Source organism: Phalacrocorax carbo, chromosome Z (genome assembly GCF_963921805.1).
Source record: "Phalacrocorax carbo chromosome Z, bPhaCar2.1, whole genome shotgun sequence".
Lineage (NCBI taxonomy): Eukaryota > Metazoa > Chordata > Aves > Suliformes > Phalacrocoracidae > Phalacrocorax > Phalacrocorax carbo.
In genome coordinates, this window is record NC_087548.1 from 36,523,031 (window position 1) to 36,547,246 (window position 24,216).

At 36.6% G+C, this 24,216-nt stretch overlaps 1 protein-coding gene across 9 annotated transcripts in view; it reads left to right on the forward strand.

Annotated features, from left to right (window-relative positions):
* The window catches only part of CNTLN (centlein), a 200,869-nt gene that overhangs the window by 79,202 nt on the left and 97,451 nt on the right, over positions 1–24,216 (forward strand). For 5 of the 9 annotated variants that reach the window (XR_010370779.1, XR_010370780.1, XR_010370781.1 and 2 more), the window contains exons 9-12: positions 5,243–5,416; positions 11,618–11,743; positions 16,198–16,319; positions 19,136–19,261. Coding sequence is in view for 6 of the 9 variants with exons in the window: in XM_064439574.1 (XP_064295644.1) it covers positions 5,243–5,416; positions 11,618–11,743; positions 16,198–16,319; positions 19,136–19,261 (548 nt within the window). In the remaining 3 variants the exon portion in view is untranslated. The remainder of the gene's footprint in view (positions 1–5,242; positions 5,417–11,617; positions 11,744–16,197; positions 16,320–19,135; positions 19,262–24,216) is intronic. The other 4 variants (XM_064439575.1, XM_064439576.1, XM_064439578.1 and 1 more) reach the window with 4 other exon arrangements.

Here is a 24,216-nt window from a genome sequence, read left to right on the forward strand (position 1 = left end):
TTTTGCCCTCCCTATCTTTTCCTATTAGATGACCAGAGTGCTCTTTTTCATATGATATAAGAATTTTCATATGATATAAGAATTGTGGATGAGGGTGCTAAACATAAATGTTATACGGGTGGATGGATGGTGGAAACCCTTTCACTGGCTTTAAGCCTCTTTTGGGGCTAAATATCTGTCTCATGGGGACACATCAGATTGAAGTCCAGGCTTCGTAAGTTGCTCTTCAACAGTTCATTACTGGTGTCCAGGCTAGAAGCACATGCAGTAGATAGAGATGAGGCTTTGACAATTGGATTTCCAAGCTGTAAAAAAAGAGCTTGCAAAGGATGCTGAAGTGAGCATTGCCTCTGACTTAGCTGCCCAGCTAGCTGACTCAGTAACAGAATACAAGAAAACCTGGGAAGTGATTCTTCTCATTTATAAACTGCTTTTGGACGTTTCCTGCATCATGTGTGTGACCTATGGCCCTGGATTCCTGGAGTTTGACTGGAAGAAAACTTCGGGGTATGGGTCATGGGCCAGCTGGTTGCTGTAGGGCAAAAATGCTGTTTCCTAACTCAGACATTCTGGTAAAGGTGTGCACGCTTCCTGTAGTCTGAGCTGTGTGTGCAAACTCTGTTGTGTCACTGAAAGGAAAGATGCTTTAGCCTTTACTAAGCAACTGTGTGCCCCTTGGCCAGTCTGTGGTTGAAGCAGAGTGAGCTTGCATCTACTTACAGAAAGACTGTGCAGGCTTCTTCTGTCTCCTCTTAGCCGGTGGTTTTGGTACCATGCAGTTAGTGTTAGCACAGCTTTGTGCTGAGGAAGTTGAGGGGGAGCAGGAGTACAGAAAAGACTGTGTTATTAGTTCTGAAGCTCTTAAGTATCCATTCCCCTGATACATGCCCTTTTTTGCTGGTTCAGAAAAGTCATGCAGAATAGAAGTACAGTGGAGCATAGCTGTATTTCCTCCATATAGTTTGGTACTGTTTGTGATCTCTGACAACAGCAACATTGAAAAGGTGGCATTGGATTCTCTTCCTTAAGTAGAGTGTGGATGGTTCCCCTAGTGGTACAGCTTTGTGGCAAAGACAGTACTTATGCTTCAACTTGATTAATGCATTGAGAAAACATCAGCTGTGTCTTACTTTGAAAAGACATGTAAGCATAAGAGGAGTAAGAGATCTGCTTGGTAGAAATAAATATGTTCTTGATTTTATTTATTGTTTAAAACATAAATAAGCCTTTGACATTTATTTGGAATATGTTTTGTGTGTTAAATTGAGTTCCAGTGAGAAAAAATTATGTATCTGTGTGATAAAATAGCACATGCTAAACTGATTTTGCTAAGTGAAAGATGAAACATTATTCTGTTAAGCTAGACTTTGTAATACAGGTAGAATCTAATGTAGAGATGTTTAAATCAGAGAGAAAGCCTTCATTTGCTGCACTCAATATGTAGATTGGTAGGCTGTGAAAATGGCCAACATTATGTGTATACTGAAATGATTGTCCTGTGGGAATTTTAACTTCAGACATAGGATTCAGAATAGACTTTAGGAAGTGAACCTTCATGGAACTCTTTGTTGAGGCGACTTATTATTTCAGTTCATAAGATCAGAGATCTAGAACCACAATTCTGAGACAGAAGCTGTGGAAGAACCTGGTGCTGCCTCTTAGCATGTAACTTGGTTTTATTTTTCTGGATTGCAGGTTTCTGATCTTTACTATGAAACTGGACTACATTCTTCATACAGAGCTTAGATGTTGAATGTTTTCTGCAGTCTTGAAACACAGTATTGTCTTTTTTTTCCCCTGATAATGTTAGAATTTTAAAATCAGAGCTCCATTATAGTCCAAATTATTTGCCATTTTGGCCTTACTACTTGTACTATTCGCCTGACTTCTTACGTTACAAATAAGAGTTCAGTTGTAATGCTAGAAAGTGAAAAGCCAAGAAGAGGTCACATATTTTTCCAAGGATCTGATGAAATCACACGTCTTTCTTCATGCATAAGTCTTGGAACTCTGGGTTGTTTATAAAGCTGTGTTTTATACAGATGAGATTGAGGTTCTCATAACAGCCAAATCTTTTCACTAAATAAGTTGGTTTTGGTGATTTTTTTGCTCTTAACCTGGAACATAAAAGTGTAGTAATATAAAATTAAATAGACATGAATCTGAAACAAAAGACCAGAGAGAAATTTCCTCCAGCTTCCTGTCTTTGGAAGATCTCTTTTCATGTCTTAAAAATTCAGGTTTAAAAATTCTCTTGATATCTGAGTAAACAAAGTTGTCTAGGCTAGCAAATGTAGAAGAATATTTATCAAATAGTGAAGAATATGTTAAATTTAATGGAAAATGATGCCCAACTCTTCTTAAACTGGAGTCCATTCATAAGCAAAACCTCAATTTTTAAACAGATCTCTTCAGTTTACATCTTGATTCTTAGAATTCCTGAAACTGGAGAAACTTCACATGCATACTTAAAAAATTGAGCAGGCTTTGTGAATATTGTAGACCCAGAGTATGTGGCAAGTTCTATATTAGTTACAGTGATCTGCTGAATATTTAGAGAGTAAAAACATAGGCATTTTGGAAGTATAAGTTAAGATCTAAGACTGGTTTTGTTGGGTTTAGTTTTCCAATAAGTATTTGTGTGTATGCATGTGCACAAAGACTGTTGTAAGAGCTGTATTAGAAACTGTGCCTTTACCGTATTTTAATTTGAAATAAGTATCACTGCATGGTAATTTCTAGAGACCTCTTTTGAGAGAAGAGTAGGGGAAAAAAACCCAGAACAAATGAAGAACACTGTTTATACATTGGTCCTATTAAAGTCAGTTGCAGAACTTCATTGACATAGAGAAGCAAGGATTTGATATATATTCTGATCCTTTTTTAGTTACTAATGCAATTGTACAATTTAAGTTACATATAGAAGTCTGTACATACAGCTATCAATAAAATGCAACAAGTTGATAGGTGTATTTCCCTTTCTTAATAAGAAAGAATTAAGTTCACGTAAAAAAAATATTAATTGTATAACTTAAATATAAGTACATTTCCCTTATCTACTGGCACTATTCTGTCTTGTAGGTTTTGTTGCCTTTTTTTCCTTTTCATATGGTGCTGAGGTTTTAGTTAAATGAACTAAAAGAGCAGTTTTCTTTTAAATTTTTTGCAGTGCATGGCTTGTCTACTCCTTGTTTTTCTATTTTCCTTTTTTTTTCTCCTCTATGTAGAGTTTTCTTTTAGTTATAAACTAAAGACCTTTTGCTGATCATAGATGGAAATGACATCTGTTTCAACTACATATGGCCTAAATTTTTCAAAATAAGCAATAGAAATTAGTTAAGGAACGGTCAACAAAAGCATGTTACTCCCTGACAACTTTCCTGCATTTGTTTGCTGTATGAGGAGTTGCGCTTTTTCTGAAATAAATGCTGGTTATTTCTAATTTGGGATTTATTTGTAGAAAGTGTGAGTTTATAGTATGCTTCATGGAAAGCTTCATATTCTGCATACAAAGAAATAAAATGGCTATGCCCATTAATCTTTTTCTGTTAAATGCTAAGCTTACTAGGGTGTTTGATTTAATTTAATCAACTTTGGAGCAGCCCATTTCTTGACTGGCATGAATTTGGAGACTTTTTGGTTTGCTTAATCTTTTTTACACAGCCTTTCCTGATTTTTGTCAGTATACCTGATTTGTTTCACTTGGGGCATGCCAGTAACTGAGATGGTAGGAACAAGGGATAGTAGTACCACGTTCTTTGTTTTCTATTGAAATGAATATTTGTCTTAAGAATATTCTCAAAGAGTTGCAAGCAAGTCAGGTTGTCAGAACTTTGCCATTTAGGGAAAGCATGTGTCAAATATAACTTTTAGTCAGTCTTGAGGAAGTTGTGTCTGGATCAAGCTTTGTTGATTGAAGACTCTACTGTTTCCTAGCTGCTTGTCATTGCTGTTAGAGCACCACTGGTGACAGGAGTTTCATGAGTTTGCCCTGATCAGTGCAATGCAAAGTCAGCTGGGTCAGCTCAAACTACTCGCGCTTACTTTTTAAACTAACCTGCCCTTTTATTTATACAGTTGATTAGGGAGGGGGTTTGTGCCATCCCTTCTTTCAACAATAGTGTTGGGGTGCTAACCTCCAGCTGCCTGGATGCATTGACCATCTGGGAATTATATTATCTTTATCAGGCACAGCTGTTGCAAGGTGAATGTCTGTCCCCAGCGTTAAAGGACTGTGGTGGAGGTTTGGGCTAAAGCATTTCACTTCACGCTGCAACAACAGGCATATTGCTGTTGCTTATGCTAAGCTACCAGTGGTTTGCCTTGTGGTTGTAACACGGGGGTGTGATCACAGGTGGTTAATGAAAACTCAGGTGACAAGGAATAATTTATCAAGCTATGGTAACTTGACCACTTTGGTCACGTGTCTGTCACGGTCCATGAGTCTGCTATTGGACATTGGGGAATATGACTTAAAAACAGTTGGTACCAATGAAAATGTGTTTTGGTCTGAACATGTTTTGGAACAGGCCCAAAGTGAGCAGTGTGAGGCGGAGTTGTATTGTGCCGAAGAATTGATGAGAATAGACTGATAGCTGGGAAGGTTCCTGGAATTCAGTGGCTTAATGAAATGACATATCTACCTTGAGTAACACTGTGACCTAGAATCACTGTCTATTTTTTCTGTAAGTCTTCAGTTTGACCACAACATTCATGCTGTCTGAATTTATGGACATAGTGGATACACTTTGTAGAATTACATTAAAGAGATATTTTTCTGAGGCAGTTTTTAAATAAGAATAACTTTCCTGCCAGAATATGCAGTTTAGTTTTTTTTCCCATGTTTGATAGGCCATTGATATGTACCAACTTGAAATTTCATCAGAAACCAGCTTAGGAGGTAAAATATTTTGTGAAGAAATTTTGACAGCATGTGAGATAGAAAATACCATAATAGAATAAGTTGCTACAGATGAAATGTCTGTATAAAACACCTGTTGTTATGACTATAAATTTGGATTTGGAAAATGTGGTGGTGGTGTGAAAATGTTTCCTTAACCATTTGGGGTCTGGTCTGGTTATGGATTCATGAGTCATTTGTAACAGCAGAATTATTTACAGCTCTAACACTTTCCTGTAATATTTGTAATGTTGTGTTTCTCTAGGCAGTTTTATCTAAATGGTTTGTTATGCTTCTGATTTTTTGTTACTAAGGTATTATACCTATACTATCGTTTTCTAGGCATTTCAACAGCCTTCTTTAAGTGAGCTAGAGTGTCTTACTACAATGCAAAAATCTGAAATTGAGCTTTTACAGGAAAAAAAGAAAAAAACAAGTCTTAACATAGCAGAGCATAATTTGTACACTGCAGATACTCTGAATAGCAACAATACAAGGACTGGAAGAAAACATGAGGTAGGATAGTTTTATTGTCTTGTGTATTTGTGTCTAAGTCAGGCTGGCAAAGCCAAACATTTTTGCTCAAGGGTCCAGATAATAATTTTGATATCTGTTGATGCTGCTTGTAATTCTGGAACCTTGTTTGAATGGTTCTTGTGTTATCTGCCAAAGACTTGTTAAAATAGCTGTTGGGAGTAGAAGGTACCTTATTAAATACTGAATAAGGGATTCTTAATTAAGTGAAATATTTGAAGGATAAATTCTTTGTAGGTTTTTAAAAATTAATATTTGTCAGGTATTTTATGGTATTTATCAGAATGACCATCTTTCCCTGGAAGGAAAATGAGTGAAATATAAATGATTATTATGTTGATTTTATAAATGAAATTTTTTTTTTCTAAATTCTTGATTTTAAAAGTGTGACGTAGGTTTTTTTTCTGTGAAGAATGAAAACAATGTCCTTTTGAAGTTTATACTTCCGACTTGTTATTATTCTGTGTAATGCTGGACTGTCTTTTTCATGATGACTTGCTGTTAAATTTAGGTACCAGGTAACAGTAACAGCTATAAACTACAGCTAATGAAATAGATTCCTAAATAATTCTAAGGCTTAAATCGATTCATTAAATTAGCTGAGGTCATGATGTTTCTCAGTGTGTTCAGCCTCTTCCTCATCTAAAAAAAAATTTTTTTATTAGAACTGTATAGAATATGGGAAACTTGGAAGAGATTTCAGTAGCAAGGAAGCAAGATGAAAAGTATAAATAGGCTACAAGGGTGGACCATCATGTTTTGCCTCTGTAGAAATCTCATGGTTTTCTCGCATTTTGTATTGTAACATTTCCTTTGAAAACTGTGTGGCTTGTTCTTTCTCAATATTCTGCACTCTATGCTGTTTCTGGGAAAAGACATATTTTAGAATATTTGTTTCAGAGCATGTAGTGTCACCTTTGTGAAAATGTGTTCGAGAAAGGGCAAAATGCTGCACAGGCAGTGTAGAGCGAAGAAAAGAAGGTGATGAACAGCCCTGCAAACACCAAGGACAGAGAAGGAGGAGAGGGAGAAAGGGATCCAAGTGTGGAGTATGTATTTTCCTGCAGCCCATGGACCACCATGGAGCAGATATCCACAATACAGCCTGTGGAGGAGCCCACACCAGCGCAGATCAGTATTCCCTCTGACAGAAACCACAGTGTGTGGAAAGGAATTCTTGCTGGAACAGGTTCTTCTGACAGGAATTGTGGCCAATGGAGGATCTGCTCTGGAGCAGGTTTACTATGAAGGACTCCAGCCTGTGGAGAGGCCTCATGCTGGAGCAGGGGAAAAGTGTGGGGAGGAAAGAGTAGTCAAAAGGAGCTGTTGTGGACTGGCTGTAATTTTTACCCACCTCCCTGTGCTGCTCAGAAAGAGGTAGAGGAGTCAGGAGCAAAGGAGTGAAGTTGAGCCTGGGAAGCAGGGTGGGCGAGAAGGTGGTGTTTTAACATTTTCTTATTTCTTACTATCCAAATGTATTTTAAGTGTAATAAAGTAATTTTCCCCAGGTTGAGTCTGCCCATGATGGTTGAATGGTAGGCAATCTCTGTTTCTTTGTCTCAACCCGCAAGCTTTTTGATCCTATTTTATTCCCCTGTCTGGGTGAAGAAGGTGAGTGAGTGAGCAGTTGGGTGGGTGTTTGACCCTTTGCCAAGGTTAACCCACCACAGTGTCATTTCTTGTTTCCTCAGAACACTGTAAATGAGTACTGTGTTTGTCATGAACTGATCAGTGTGTCAGGAATAAAGCAATTACCTCGTTTGAGCAAAACCAAATACAAACTTTTAAATCCTATTGTAGAAAATCTTTTCCTGTTTTGATATGTAGATCCTAGACATGCTCTTTCAGTACTCACAGTTGTTTGATATGTGCAGTTTTTCACATGTCCACACAGTGTCTGTTAAAACTTTTGGGAACTAAATTGTTGGGCTACAAATCCTTTGTATTTAGGAAAGACACTAAAGAAATTTGTAGAAACATTCTGGCTTAGGATCACAAAACATACACAGAAAATGTACTGCTGCTGTCTTTACTGATTCTCCCTTGCAATGAAGTATCTTCCCATTACCTTATTGTTCAGTCTTCTATGACGAAAGTGTTAATGACAGAAGTTATCAGCACATGATTTTACAGGAAGATTATGTTGGATATACAGTTTTTGTTTTACAGTGGTGATCCTTTTGGCTTCACAAAGACTGTCGTATTAACCCTTCATGCATTATTACATACATTCCCAGGATACAGAAGACAAATAAGCATGGATTCACTTCTGATCAGAATGACACTGCTTTGATTACTTTCTGCCCTAAAGTGTTTTTACCCACCCCCCTGTGCTGCTCAGAAAGAGGTAGAGGAGTCAGGAGCAAAGGAGTGAAGTTGAGCCTGGGAAGCAGGGTGGGCGAGAAGGTGGTGTTTTAATATTTTCTTATTTCTTACTATCCAAATGTATTTTAAGTGGTAATAAAGTAATTTTCCCCAGGTTGAGTCTGCCCATGATGGTTGAATGGTAGGCAATCTCTGTTTCTTTGTCTCAACCCGCAAGCTTTTTGATCCTATTTTATTCCCCTGTCTGGGTGAAGAAATTTTTCTTGATACTGCTACGTGTGTCCTTAGAAGCAATTGTAACCCTCATAGTCAAGTCTCAGTGGAAAGTGGTACAGCAGGGTGCCATTTTGTATGAAGACTTAAAGAGTCAGTTGCTTGATCTTCCTAGAGCTCTTTCTGGCATTTAAACTTTGTAACTTTGTGAGCTATGGTTGATTTCTGTTACCTAATTAAAGTGCCATCCACATGTCTGCTGGCTGATTAAGTAATGCAGCCCTTGTTTTTTTTTATAGCTAAGCTTTCCCATTGTATGATGCATGGGAGTTATAATTGCCTTTTATTGCTATTGTATAGCATTCTTCTAAGCTTATAATGTCAAGATATTAAAAGTCATGAGTTAACTTTCAGTACTGATAAGGTTCCTGTTGAAACATAGTGAATCAAGGATTTACCATTTTTCTTCTCCAAAAAAACCCCACCTGTATCTTTTCAGCCTCTGGTTCAGCTTCAACAATGTTTCTGTTTCTTCAGCTGATAAAAAACATTAAGATTTCTACCCACCATCTTCAGCACTGTATCCTGGCAGACATTGATCTGATCTGTGTGTGCAGAAAAGTTATCTTAACACATTTCAGTAAGAGTTCCAAATTCCCTTGCTTGCTTTTTTTCTGACTTGTTTTGGGACTCCACTTAACACAAAACCTGTTAAATTCAAGAATGTGACTATTTCCAGCTTCATCCCATGGTGTCTTTCATGGTGCAGATGGGTAACAGAAGGTTATTTAGAAAGAGGTATCTTTTTTTTTTCTGCTTCCTGTACCTCTCTTAACAGTTAATGTGTGTCACATCCACTTACCAGCAATTTCTTTATGATAAATCTTCTTTCAGAAAGTTTCATATCTATTAATATTACAAAGCCTCTTTATTCCTTTTTTTCTGCTATTTGGCTTAGTCTTTTGTAAACATGTTTTAGGATCATTTGATAAAAAAAAATCTTCTGTTGTTGCCCTTTACTGACTTGGATTAACCTTATTTGCTCATAAAACTTGGCTTTTTCTTACTCCTAAACATTTAGGAAATGTTTCAAACCTTACAATTTGTGGATATATTTAATACAAGTATGTCTAAATTTACTGTAGAATTTGAGGACTGAATTAAAAATTAAATGCTTAAACCTGTCAGCAGCAGCAGCAAAGTTTGCAGTTGTGCAAAGGGCATTACAGAATATGTTTTCCAAACTGAGTTTTGTAGCAGACCCAGGCAATCAAATTACAGAGTATTTTACTACACAATCTCTTCTGTCTTTGTAGGAAAATTAAACTGTTTGCCTTCTTAGCAAAGATTGCCCTCGAACTACCTATGTACAGCTGTAAAGCTCAGACCCAGTTCCTTTTCTCCACAGACATTTCTCCACAGACTTTTACTCTGATCACTAAACAGGTAAAAAATATTCAAACAATAGAATGTTTCTTAATGCACATCACCAATCCCACCTGTCCTCACAAGGAATTATTTCTGTGTCCATGAAGAGTTAGAATTTTTATATATATATATATATATATATTTCCCCCCCCCAATAACTTGGCCTGGTGGAAAAGATTCACAGCACAATCCCAGGTAACTATATATAAAGTTTGTGTATATCTACCTGTCTGTATCTCTCTATATATATCTAAAGAACTGATGTGTCCTCCTTGTATCTGATCACCCTTGAGTAAAGCAGCAAGACTATGACTTTTACATTTTTCTGTATTTTTTTCTTTTTTCTCCATTCCTCCGTAGAGTCTCTACGGAGTTATTCTTAGTAGTGTGCTGCTGGTTGGTCCACTTCTTTTCCTTTGCTGTCCTTCTCTTTGGCAACAAATGCAGTGCTTTGACATTTTATTCCTGATTTCCAAGTCTTCTGTATAAAAATATGAAGTTTGACTAGGAAACATTTCCTGAAAACCATGCATTTTGGATTCTCAGGAAAAATTAGTATGGGTAAGCAATAATTAGAAAATGGAGAAGTTTTATTTAAGATCTTGGTTTTATTTAAGCAGTCTGGGACTTCAGAGATGATTAGATTTTTTGATCTGTTGGTCTTGGGATGTTCTGCTTCAGACACCTGAAAGGGATCAATTTGGGTTTGTTCAATGTTAAAATCTTTACTGATTAATATCAGCACCTGTTAACTGAAGTAAACTTTTCTCTACCAGAATTATTAGAAAAAAAGCAAATCAGTAATCTTACTATCTCAAAGAAATCTACCCCTAAGCCAGTACAATGTTATACTGATAGGATAAAACCATAAATGTGGAAATATTGTTTTAAATGTTCATTAATTTTTTTTTTTCTAGTTTCTCCTGTTATATAAAGGAACTGGTAGGAATATACGAAATATGTGCATTTGACATTCAGATTTTAAATGTACTGAAATTCTTTCTGGATGTTAGCTTTTGTTTATTGTGGTGGTTTTTTTTTTCTTTCTTCATCTCATTCAGGAACGTTTCAGAAGCAAAAGACCCAGAGCCAAATGACAAAAATACCTGGGGAATATTTAAATTCTTAGATATGCGATATTATTAGTTTCTGATATTTCATCATATTATTTTTTTTCTCCATTTTGGAAACCCCAATGATTTAAAGCAAAATGTAGTATACAGTATCTTGTAAACATTTAATACTGAAAGGTAAAGGTCAAAATAAAAAAAAAAAAAGCCAGTTGCTCATTAAGATTATCATTATGATTAAACTAGTTTAATGGAATAGTAGAAGTGTTGAATTATATAGTATTCAGGAAGACTTTATCCTGAATTCCTTTTGTTGTAAACCAGTTATTTTACAGTGAAAATGGCAGCATGCAACAATAATTGCACTTAGTCCTAAATTTTTGTTTGACTCTATGTATTTGTATAATAGCATTTTACCTAACTGGTATTAAGGCTCTGTTTGTATTTCTGTGTCCTTAACCAAAGTTATTCAGAATATCAGAAAGTCTAATTTGATGAGGTCTTTCTTTCTTTGCCATAAGGACATATGACACAGAATGAACAAGAAAGCTGCCCAGTTTAAGTGTTACTTTCACATATTCTTTCTCCAGATTGCTATATGAAGCTGTACATAATATAAACACATATTCTTGTCTCTAGTTAGTCACATTATAGTTAATGACCATATGGTCATTATGGTATAAGATCTACTGTCTGTTGTATTTATATTCCTCAAGCATATTGTTCCTTCAACTTCACAGTGTGTTAAACTATTTCAAAGGGAAAAAAAATCCTTTCCCTCTTGTTTCTGGTTGTCCTATCAAGTGTAACCTTGGACCCTTATAGAGCAATTAGACCAGCCTCTATCCCCTCCTTTGTAATGAGGTTTCTTGCATTTCTGAGTCTATAACCCTTTAGTCTTCCCTAATGGGACATCATTATTCTGAAAGAAACAATGTAAATGTAAATGAATATTCTCATTAACGAGTCACAGAGAAACCTTTAGTGGTAGCACTGTGGTAATTCTGCTTGTTATTTCTCTGGTATTCCATGCAGATTTTTTTTTTATAATTCATTATTAGTATTCAAAATTACTTCTTTAATTCTGCATGTCTTTCATAATCCGGTGTTCCAACTAGTTCAACCATGTCCTTGTTTTATTCTCCAGAAACCACCTGTGAAACGTGCAAGGTCTCTGTCCCCAAAGAGCTCTTTTAGAGAGTCAGAGGAGCTAAGGAAGCTTAAAATAGCTGAAAGGAAGATTGAAAACTTAAAGAAGACACTACAGCTAAAGGTGAACATTAAAAAAATAAAAATAAAAAACCCTCTAGCTATAAGCTTGCATAGATAAAGATATACCAAAATAAACATATTTTAAAAACTGAAAATGCATGTATCATTATGGACTGTAAGTATGTTAACATAAGAAAGCACTCTCCATTAGTTTGCCTTTTTCCCTTACTGCTAGGAATCTTGTGTTGGTACTCCAGCAGTCCTATGGAAGTCTAATTTGAGCTGACATCAATAACAAATGCTTGTTAAATACATTTTCAAAATTTGTGTCTGAGAATGTATATTTTGAGAAATTAATGTATTCTTAACTACATAGAAATAAATTGAAGCAGAAACTAGAAATAAATAGTTTTTGTACAGTAAAGCCAGTATTTTAAAATGCTGAAGTCAATTATTTGGAACACATTTGCCCCTTGTACTCTTAGAAGTTATGGCTCAGAAGCTGTTGTTCCAACGAATGCTGTAAAAAATACTCCTAAGCAACACACCCACCCCCCTAACCCTTGGTGGAAAAGCTTAATTGAGCATGTATTACAGTTTCAAATTTTGTCCCCATTTTATAGATTTTTGTTTGTTTCTTTTTGTTGGTTTGGTTTTTACTTCAAAATTAGTACCTTTTGAATGGCCTATTAGTTTCAAATTGCACCTCAGAATGGAAAATCCAAACCAGAAGTCATATTTTCTTAAACATTTACAATCCATACTCTCATCCTTTCTATTTTCCTCCATTCTCTTTTCATTTTTTCTATTTTTTCCCTTTCCCTTTTTCTTCTTTCTTTCCTTTGCCTCACCTCTTTCCTCTCCCCTTTCCCATTTCTTTCCCCTTTTTTTTCCCCTTTCCTCTCTCCTTTCCTCTTTCCTTTGTTGCATATGTTTGTTCAGAGTTATGGAATTTGAAAGATATTTTCAGTATATCTAGCCTAAAGCAGAATTGGTTATACTGAACGTGCTGTGATAAATGGCAGGTCAGTGAAAAAAAACTGGGGAGCCCTACAAACCATAGTCCTGAGCTCCTGCCTTATGCAAAAAGACACTCATGTGAGAGTCAATTTTAGAAAAGTTGTGAGTGGGAATTATATTTTAGCACAAATGCAAAAGTTTATCACCCTGTATACTTGAGAGAGTTTAATGTAGTGTATTAACACATGCAGAATATATGAACAGAAAGGATGATTTAGACTTCAAATTCAGTCTTACAGGCCATCTTACTCCTCATTCCTGGGAGTCAGAAGATTAATCTTGTTTTTTCTCTCTGTTGAGAAATCTACAGCATGTCCTACCAGCTCTACCTGAGAATTGGCCTTTGGCAGGCATCCTGTCTGCAACTCTTAGTTGGCCTGCTGGACACTGATGCTACAAATTATTCTGACACTCTGGACTATAGCTGCTCTGACCTTAGCAGCAAAGCTCACATATCAGTGTGTATGGTTGTTATCTTAAATGAGAAAAAGTTCCACATTTCTTTGTGTTCTCTTCTGCAAAGAGGAATGAAGAGAAACACAGATTTTCTGAGCAGATACAGAAGAGAAAGGATTGTTATTCCCTCTGCATGACCTCATAACATAATTTTTACCATTCGCCATACTGCCTTTATCATTTCTTCCATTTCGTATTGGAAGCATAATTTAGGAATCTGTGCAGCTTTATTATGTTGCAAGCATGGGATCTCTATTTATCACAGCTGTTAATCCATGAGGTCTGCAAGGGCTAAGTCTTCTGTCTGTCCTTGAAACTGAATATACGAACTCCTTGCATTTCCTGTAGGAAACCTACTTAGCTTCTTTTGCAGAATGCTTTAATTGAGCTATAGAGGCCCAGGTCAATATATTAAAGACTGTTGTGGCACTACATTGAGAAGTCAGTGAGGCTATTGCCAGCGTGACAGTGAACTCAGCTGTCATAATATTAACAGTAGAATAATTCTATTTGTATTGTATGATTTCTTGATATTAGCCTTCTCTCAGGCATTGCTTCCAAGAAAGAATAATGCATGTGATCAACATTTTCGAAACTGGCACTTGCATTATTGCCTCCTCAAGCAAAGTGTTGACTATATGATTACTTGAAAAATATGTGCACAGAAAAATGCTTGCTCTATCAATAAATATACACATGATGCATATCCTGAAGATGAAATTGTGACTTTATACATCAATTAAAAACAACAAAAAAAAGATGAACAGCTTTATTTATGGGGTTTTCAGGAACAGGAATATTTGATGGCGCAGTCAATATTACAAAGGAACAGTAAAGGGCAAAGTCCTATTCATAGGATTTTCCAGTTCTCCTCAGCTGACTAATTTCTGGTCAAGGAAAGTTGGCTCTTACTGTCTTATTGCTGACATAATTAGGGTAATCTTGTAGATTCAGAGTGTCCATAGTTTTGGTATAGAATCATACTAAAAAAGTAACACAGCATGCCTGACTGACCCTTGTTTAGGGAAGAGACTGTGAAAGTAAATGAGATAAATTTATGACAAAGGACTTTGTCTTTTTGTCTTTCATTAATGCATGGGAAGTACTATAGAATGACAGTGGAGAGCTGGGGAATAACCTGGAGATCCAGCACTGCTAGATGGTTGTTCTGCCCCATTTCTGTCAGTATATAGAAAACTGTATACAAGACAGTTTAATTATCAAAAAGTATAACATAATTCAATCAGGGAGAGATGGAACTAACTGAGATTATGGGAATTGCAGTATAAACTTAAAGTTCTGAAGTGCTTAATAATTCAATAAAGAAGAATGATTTAGGACAGTTAATTGTCTAATTTCTATTTCTGCGAGAGCAGAGCAACTCGTAAAGGAAGGGAATAACTGGAACGGGATGGGTAATGGAACAGGTAAACAGTAATGAAGAATGTAGATTCATAAACAGGAAAGGCCAAATTCTATACTTGGTTGCATCTTTGGAAAGATGACACTTAAACTTTTGAGGATTTATGCTGAAGGCATTATTTTCCAGGACCTTTCCAGACTTGATCAGTTTTCACTATGAATATCAAGCAGTCTAAGAATAATTATTTCATTAACTTCTTTTGAAGACACAACATCTATAGTTGGATTCTTATAAAGATTTCCTAGTTTAGTGTCAAGCAAAGCTTGGTAGTAGTCTCTATGTCTTTTGTCATAAATTTATCTTGCTATTTGTGTGATTTTTTTAAACGTCATTTGTATGAGCTACTTAAAACCAGTCAAAAGTGCTTTTTAAGCAATTCTAAATTTTAAAATATATCTGGTTCAGAGGTTGTTTCGGAAGAAAAAACCCACCACTTTGGGAAAGCATTTAAAGTGAGGTCTATTTGGTACTTGCTTCTATTCCTAAATCTGCTCTTTGTGTTGCCCGAATCACTTCCAGAAAAATTCTGGAATTTTATGTATAGTAGCATCTGAAATTTTAGGTCGTAGCTTGGTTTATGAGTCCTGAATGCCGGGCTACATCTTAGAAGACAAGTTTAGTGTAGGTTATTTGTCGTTAGGACTACCGTAGAAACCCTTGCCATGTTTTTATATTGGGATTTAATTTTTATTGCTTACAGCTCTGACTATTGGTGTATCTTACATATTGACTGATGCTGAAAAGCCCTTCTTGCATATTAGGCAGTAAATGCATGCAAATAAAGTATTGTGATTTACTTAGGGATTAAGGAACATGTTCTGTAGTTGCTCTACAAGCAGAGCTCCCATTGAATGGGAAATGAAGCACTGAGGACAATTTTACTACAGGATAATATCTGGTGAATTCTTTACTGCTGTATACCAGAATTTGAGTTGCTTTATACTGTGGAATGTCCTCTTAATTTTCATTTTTTTTCAGAGCATGGAGTTGTCATTTAGGAAAATCTTTTTTTGAACCCGCGTGGACATTAGTTATTTATAAACTTTTCATTCTGTAAAAATAGAGTACATTTTTTCCTATGGTTTTGGTTATGTAAAAGCAATGGCAAAATTTCTTTTTATTTCTTGTTTGTTACATAACTAGAGGACTAAGTCTAGGTGTTGCAGCTTTATATACATTTACAGAAATAAATAAATATATGAGGAAATCCTGAAGCCATTTAAATTTTGGTTTTTTAATGTGGACCCCAGTGTGGCCACTGTTTCCCTCAAAAATACATATATTAGTTTTCCATGGGAAAAAAAAAAAGGGAAAAGTAGTTTGGAGGAAAAGACAGTGACAGCAACCCTTTTTCAGTCTATGTATTTTTAGGTGTATTAGGCCAGTGCGATCACAAGATGAAAACGGACATTTGGATAGTAATGTTTTTAAAACTTCTCAGCAGCATGGAAAAAAGTAAGAGAAATCTGACCTTGGGGATTGTGATTCCTGATCTTTCTATTTAGATTTCTGAAGCTCTTAAGAGTTACTTAAAGAGAACTTCTGTTTCATGTGATCTCTGTGAAAGTCTCTCACATGTTGCCCGACTCTAATTTTGTTTTTTTGGTGCTGTACAGACTCAAGAAACTGATGAGCTAAGAGCAGCTCATGAAAAACACAAAGAGAGGCTGCAGATGTTACAGACCAACTACAGAGCACTAAAAGAGCAATTAAAGCAGTGGGAAGAGGGTGATAGCAGGTAAGTTACATAGCTCATTAAAAACATTTCCCTTACACAAGAAATCTGAAGTATTTTACAGGTATTCAGAAAAGATTTTGATTTGAAGGAAGAAGCTACTATGTGGTGATCAAGACTTTATCCTTTGTTAAAGCAGAAACCATGGCATACTCCTATATGAGAAAAATTACAGTTGAAACCAAGAGTTAAATGTATTGAGTTGACACCCTGACTTATTTTATTTAGGATCTCATTTTGAGCCTGAGAACTGGACAAAAGTCTGCTAGGGCTGCTTATTTATGCTTGTCTAATTCCCTAGTTGATTAATTTGTTTGCTGTGTAAGTTTTTCATTTTCTATAACAGAACAATGCTCATTATGTTTCAAATAGTTTTTTAAAATTATATTATTCATTAAATACTATAGAAATAACAGCCTTTCTAACATCTAGTGATTCAAACATTAACTGAAGCTAATCCTGAAATCCTCTTCTTAATAGGGGAATAAAAGAATATGTGCATGAAAAATCAGAGTGTTTTCATTTGTTAAAAGATTATAAGATGAATTATTTTTGGTCATTCTGCAAAAATATTGCAGTAATATATCTTTACTAATGGAAAGAAGGAAGACTCTACCACATCAAAGTTTAAATAGTGAATATCCTATATATAATTCTCCCTTAAATTCCATGCAGAACAGTGAAACATTTATGCAGAAATTACTTTTTTTTTTTAAGTCCCTAGCAGAGAGTTAGAATTTCTGGTAAACAGACATATTTGGAGGTATGAAGACATTTCTTATCACTTCAGTTATCAGGCACTGCTGAGGTGCAGTTTTTCAGGCCTTATTTCAAGATAGTAACTTGAGCAGGTCCTTATATCCTAGTGGCTTGAGTAGGACTTCAGTGGGCACCTAAGTTTAATAAACATCTATGTATGTTACTAAAAGTAATTATTTTAGTAATTAGAGCAATACTGACTAATCTTGACATAAACATCGTAGCTCTCTGTAACTGAAAAGATTTCCAGAAATTGCTGCAAAACTGGTAGCCATTGAGAAAGTCCAGGGTTACATAAAGGGTCCTACTGTGAATGATAAACTGTCCCTCATACATAAGTAAGATTTTTCGCCTATGTGAGTAGATTTGCATTGCTTTGTAATACTATGGCATTTTTCTCAAGAATGGTTTGTCTTTGAAAAAAAAAAAAAAGAGTGTGGATTAAAATAATGGTAAGGCACAAATCTGCTACATGCATTGGTAGCACAGGAGGATTTTTGAAATATCAAAGCATAAATAACATAGATTTGTTTAAATTAGAATGAAAAGGTTTTGTTTTCTTAGGAAAAAACATGTATGATTTTATTTTCTAGCTCACTATCTTAAAATCAATGCAAGCTGGAAGCGACTGAAACATACTGGATGATAGTTATACAATGAAATTATTTAATTCTGTGTCTAAGCTAAGTAGGCGTTCGTGGTCCGCAGAGAGGCCAAGGCTGAAAAGATACAAAAATCCAACCTAGGTACAGATAGTAAAATCAAACTTCACATAGAGTGAAGCACTGAGTGTTCTGGTTCTGTTATTAAAAACAACAAAAAAAAGGAAGAAAAGAAAAGGGAGAGACAAAAGCAACTTCTGTTTCTGTTTAAGATAAGTGAGACCAGCTTGTTTGGTGACAGGAATGTATTCCAGAAAAGTAGATTTTGGGGGAAGTGTAATCCTAAATCTTTATCCACTCACCTCATTTTTTTTATCTATAATTAAGATGAGCTGAAAATTACAGGGTTTTGGCCATTTTTGTCATCAGAATATAATTGCATGAGGCCATCATACTAAAAGGAGTTTGTTTTTCCTTTTTATTATCCTTAAACAAAAGAAATTAGCCAAGACAGAAATAAAACCAGTCTGTAAATGGTTATACCTTACACTGTTATTTTGGTATCTCAAAAAGCTTTATATTGCTGGTGTAATGTAAATTGTGCATTAAGAACTCAGTATAAGGTACTTACGTGGCACTTCTGATCCTCTGTAAGTGATAGAGGACACCATTCCTTCTGATTCTTCACAGATTAGAATCTGTTATTAAGATGGCAGCTGATGGGACCTAATCCACCTGTCAGTGTGCATACAACTTCCACTGACATACGTGACTGCAAAGATGATGAGGGCTTTCTGACATTACTACATTCTCTGAGTTTATTTCTGTGCCTGGAAGGAATTTAAATTACAGAGTTTTAAGTTAATTTTGTAATGGATTTTTAATACATATTTTATCTTTTGCATTATTAAAATACATAAAAATATTTTAATGACAGAAAAGCTGTGAAATATTTTTGTTTTCTGTGTGTATATATTCAATATGCTTTTTCCTGATCCATCATCTTATCCATAGATAGCTTATTCTTTCATTAGACAGTAAGTCAACGGTTTGATTTACAGTGGGCATTAGTGCAACTTCCAGGCTAGTTTGCAGGGGCATAGGGGAGCTGGTGGCTCTCCCATTTTTTTTGCAAAAGATTGTGTGATGGTTTCACCTTCTGCTTTCTCATACCAGTATTGTAATGAATGTTGACAGAATGAATGTGGGTGACACTGCTCTGCCGCATGTCAGCTGAGAGCCATGGCACTATTTCTGTCTGAAACTACATAGTTGCACTTTTCTATAGTACCACATTTAAGGTTTCATGCCTCAAAGAATGTATACATCATACAAGATTTATATTCAGTAGATGCCGCAGTTCAAAATTTGTATTCTGAAAGTAAGGATGCTTTTATTCTTGTGGATATAAAACATGTAGATATTTGAAAAGAAAATCCTCTTTTTACTCATAAACAGGATTGAAAGTAGCAAAAGCAGATACCAGCATGCAGACCACCATCGGCTTTGTCAAGAGGATTCTGATGCTGTGTGGAATGAACTGGCTTTTTTCAAAAGGGAACACAAAAAGCTGTTGATTGAAAAGTGAGTTTGTTTCTTAAATGGTGTTTACATAATGAAATATTATGCTGTTTTTTCTGAAGGTAGTGCTTTGCAGGCCACATAAGAGGAATTCCTTGCAGAATTCCAAGATAAAACTATCTTCTACCAAAACCAAAAAAGGAAAATGTCAGCTCCTTTTTTTTCTTTTCCCTTAAATCAGTGACAAGTTACAAGTTTGCTAGCACTAACAGAAACTGTATTCCATGATCTAGGGATTGTGTTAATTAATGTGGCTCTCATCTGTTGGAGGTGTCGCTCTTCATTAGCCTGTATTTTACACACTGCCGTGCTTCATTTTTGGAATGAGGTGGTGAGGGGATAACCTAGCCAGCCATCCTTGTTTGATCTCTGTGATACATACGCAATGCAGAATGCCTCAGCTCTCTTGGTTCCCTGCCCTGTCCTGCTAATCCCAGCTGAGCTCATTATGGTGTAGCCTTGCTGCTACTCCTGGAGCCAGAGCTGTCCAAGCTAATTACTGGTAGCAGCAGAGCTGCCTGTTAAGGGTCTGGTGTGGATCTGCTAACATGGTCCTTGGTAGTGACCTGCAAAAAGCATGAGGGAGTTGCTCTCTTTCTTGCTGTGCACAGCCTGTCCTTTGGGTTTAGTGCTGATCCCTTCACACAGCTCTTTTAGCTGTAGTAAGTGTAAAACTTGGTGAAGGAAACTCTTACTTTAGAAAACATACAGTTTGCTTCTTTGATCTCATAATTCATAGGCTATTATACTCAGCCAGGCAAAGTAAGGAAATGTCCTTTTATACTAGACAAAAGGAAGTTAGTATGGTATAATCAGCACTTTGCTAGTATTTAACACTTTCTGTAAGTTGATTTTTTTCTTTATTTAAGAATCAAGATATAGTAGAAACTTTTATTCAGACTTTGTTTTTGTCAGCATTAAAGAAAATACATTTTCCCAATGGGTCCCAATGTAAACTGATTTTGTGGAGCTACCGTGAAGGCTGCTATCACAGAATTTCAACAGCAGCCAATTGTTTTGTAGCATCTAAGTCTTTGTGTTGCCCATAAGCTGCTTTAGCATATCACATACAATGTTGCCAGTGGCTGTGTTGCATTGGGTATTCTTACATCTGCCAGTTATGATTGTGTGCCTGTTCTTGTCACTTCATTGTCACATCTTTGTTTGCTGTTTTGAAACCATCACAACAAATTATCACGTGCTTCTTTTTATTTTCATGTAGGAAAGAGCACTTCCTTGCCATACATGTAATTGCAGTGGTAATTCTCCTTCCATCACTAATCAGCACATGCACCACAGGGAACAGTAACTCAGGAGCAACAGTGTAAGCCTCTCCTTTCACACAAAGCCAGGAGAGAGAGAGATTGCTTAAGTATTGTGCACATCCTGAAGGTTCCTACAGTTGGACTGTTTTTCCAGAGCTCCTGTGCAGTCATGTTTATGAGAAACATTCTTATGCCTCGTATGTTGTGGATCAGTGGCCTTGACTAGATTACGGTGAAGTGACATAACAAAAAAGTTGAGCTCTTCAAAATACAGAATTTTATGTCAAAATCAGTCAACAAATTTGTGCATAGTATTTAGTAAGAACCAGCGCACGGTTCTGAACATTAAGATGAGGATTTAGGTGCCTTTTATCCTTATGGGCAATGTAGCTTAATGTTAGTTGAAATAAGGTAGGAATGAATACATAACTCCTGTGTTTTTTATGTCTGCCTTCAACGTCTGTCTCTAAGAATGAATGTCTTTAATTTGTTGAGCATTTCAAGATTTTAGCTCATCTTCTTAAGAAAGTCAATACCAAAATTAGTGTACTTTTTAGACCCATGGATAGTGCTTCTTTATATTGCATGTTTCTTAAGCTCTGTGGGTAAAGGACATGATCCATCCTTTCAGGAGAGGTCCCAAATGACGGGAAGCGTGACAATGTTATGCCCATCTACAAGAAGGGCCAGAAGGAGGATCCGGGGAACTACAGGCCAGTCAGCCTGACCTCAGTACTGGGGAATATTATAGAGCAGTTCATCTTGAATGAGGTCACCAGGCATGTGCAGGACAGCCAGGGGATCAGGCCCAGCATGGCTTCATGAAAGGCAAGTCCTGCCTGACCAACCTGATCTCCTTCTGTGACTGGGTGACCCACCTAGTGGATGAGGGAAAGGCTGTGGATGTTGTCTGCCTGGACTTCAGTAAAGGCTTTGACACGGCCTCCCACAGCGTTCTCCTAGAGAAGCTGGTGGCTCATGGCTTAGACAGATGAACTCTTTGCTGGGTAAAAACCATCTGGATGGCCAAGTCCAGAGAGTTGTGGTGAACGGAGCTAAAAACAGTTGGTGGCCAGTCACAAGCGGTGTTCCCCAGGACTCAGTGTTGGGGCCAGTTTTGTTTCATATCTTTATCAATGATCTGGCTGAGGGATTGAGTGCACCCTCAGTAAGTTTGCAGAAGACACCAAGTTGGGCGGGAGTGTTGATCTGCTGGAGGGTAGGAAGGCTTTGCAGAGGGATCTGGACAGGCTGGATTGATGGGCTGAGGTCAATTGTTTGAGATTCAACAAGGCTCAGTGCCGGGCCCTGCACTTGGGTCACAACAACCCCGTGCAACACTACAGGCTTGGGAGGAGTGGTTGGAAAACTGCCCGTCAGAAAAAGACCTTGGGGTGCTGGTTGACAGCAGTCTGAACATGAGCCAGCAGCATGCCCACGTGGCCAGGAAGGCCAACAGCATCCTGGCTAGTATCAGGAATAGTGTGGCCAGCAGGAGTAGGGAAGTGATCATGCCCCTGTACTTGACACTGGTGAGGCTGCATCTTGAATACTGTGTTCAGTTTTGGCCCTCTTCCGACAAGACAAGTCACTGAGTTGCTGGAGCGTGTCCAAAGAAGGGAACAAAGCTGGTGAAGGAATTAGAGCACAAGTCTTAAGAGGAGCAGCTGATGGAACTGGGGTTGTTTAGCCTGAAGAAGAGGAGGCTGAGGGGAGACCGTATCACTTTCTACAAGTGCCTGAAAAGGGGTTGTAGTGAGGTGGGTGTTGGTTTCTTTTCCCAAGTTACTAGTGGTAGAATGAGAGGAAATGGCCTCATGTTGCATCAGGGGAGGTTTAGATTGGGTACAAGGAAAAAATTCTTTACTGCAAGTGTGGTCAGGCATTGGAAAAGGCTGCCCAGAGAGGTGGTGGAGTCACCATCCCTGGAGGTGTTCAAAAAAACATGTGGATGTTACACTTCGGGACATAGACTGATGGTGGTGTTGGGTTGATGGTTGGACTTGATGATCTTAGAGGTCTTTTCCATCCTAAATGGTTCTATGACACTATCATCTACAGAGTTGTACCAATTACTTATATGTGTGATTTATAGGCAGTGTAAGTAAATCAGGCTAGCCCATAGTTTTTGTGGATGCACTTAATTTGATATACCCTACTGATTGTTAGGTTAAGTTGATGTAGAACATGTGTAAGTGAAATCAACGCAGCATTGCTTAAAGAGACTGTCTGTGTAGGGTTTTTATTTTGGTTTAAATCTGTTTTAACTTTAAATATGTGCAATTCCTGTCTGTGACTATGCCAGAGAGTGATTGTTAGGAAACCATGATTATTGTTATTTGTTTTACCTGTAAGGAAGACTTCCCTTCCCTTCCTCTCTCCCTCCCTTCGTCTCTCTCTTCTTCCTGGGGTAGAGCAATGATGAAAAATGTCTTCAACTTGCACATATGTTGCTCTGAAAATAGATGGATAATAAATAAAGTATAGGGTAAAAAGAAGGAAAGCCATGTCCGAGGCTCCAAAAGGCAGTCATTAACAGTATTAGCACACTGTGACCGATCAGTTTTTAAGCTATGAAATTTGTTTTTAAGTCAGGAAAAACTAAAGTTGCTTGGAAAGTCCGTTGTTCTGGTGGTGCATAATTCCAAATCCTGTTGAAGTTGGTGGAAAGACTTTTTATCAGCCACTACTATCTGACAGGTCCTTTCTGATAGATTCTGATTGTTTTGACTTTCAGGTAAGCTGTTAAACACTGCGCATCTTTCAAGCTAGCCAGTAACACACAAATAAATATAGGCTTTAGGACCTAAATTTAAGCACCTCTTCTTTAAAAGTATAAAGTTTTCTGCTTTCATGAAGTTCAGAATGCCTAATGTCAGAGTTATTTTTTGGAGAATGTTGATGCAGAATGCGTGGCATGGTTACTACCATTTTTTTTACTTTACCTTTTTTTTTACTTTTTGATTAGTGAAGAATAGTATGTGCATATTGTATTACTTTGCAATTACTATAAGAATATGTTTCAGAGCCATTGGCTACATCCTCTCCATGATTAATGATGTATAAATTTGAGCTGTTTGTGCATATGAAAGAAAGTATCTTTATTGTTACAATCCCGTACTAGATCAGTAAAATATATTAATCAATAAACTGTAGTTGTTCAGTGTGTGCTCAATGCTTTGTGCATATATTTCTCCTGAATTTCCCAACACTATCCTGGAAAGAAGAGGATTTTTTTGCTATTAATATGATTTATCCTTATACTAAATGCATTACAGAATAATTATTCTCTGACTTTATAGAAACTGTTTTTAGTAATAGTTTTACCTAACTTTTATTAGGCATCCTCCCCCCACTCTACTGTTTCACAAAGAACATGAAATTACATTCCATGGTGTACATGATGTGGATTGAAAGCTGCATTTTTAATGTTATGAGTCATAAAATCTCATTTTTAGAGTTCTTTATTATTGAAATGAACAAAAACAAAACTCCCCCACAAAAGGCCCAAAATTTAAGTTTATTTTGAGGTCTGAACCAGTGGTTAAGAGAATAGTCTAACTTTTAAGCCCTGACATATCATAGTCTTAAGAAATCCTATAGCAGCTACCAGCTAAACTCATGCCAAAATTGAAGAGTTACAAACAGGAACAAAAAGGGGTATTTGAAAAAAATTCCCTGAGTATTCTTTAA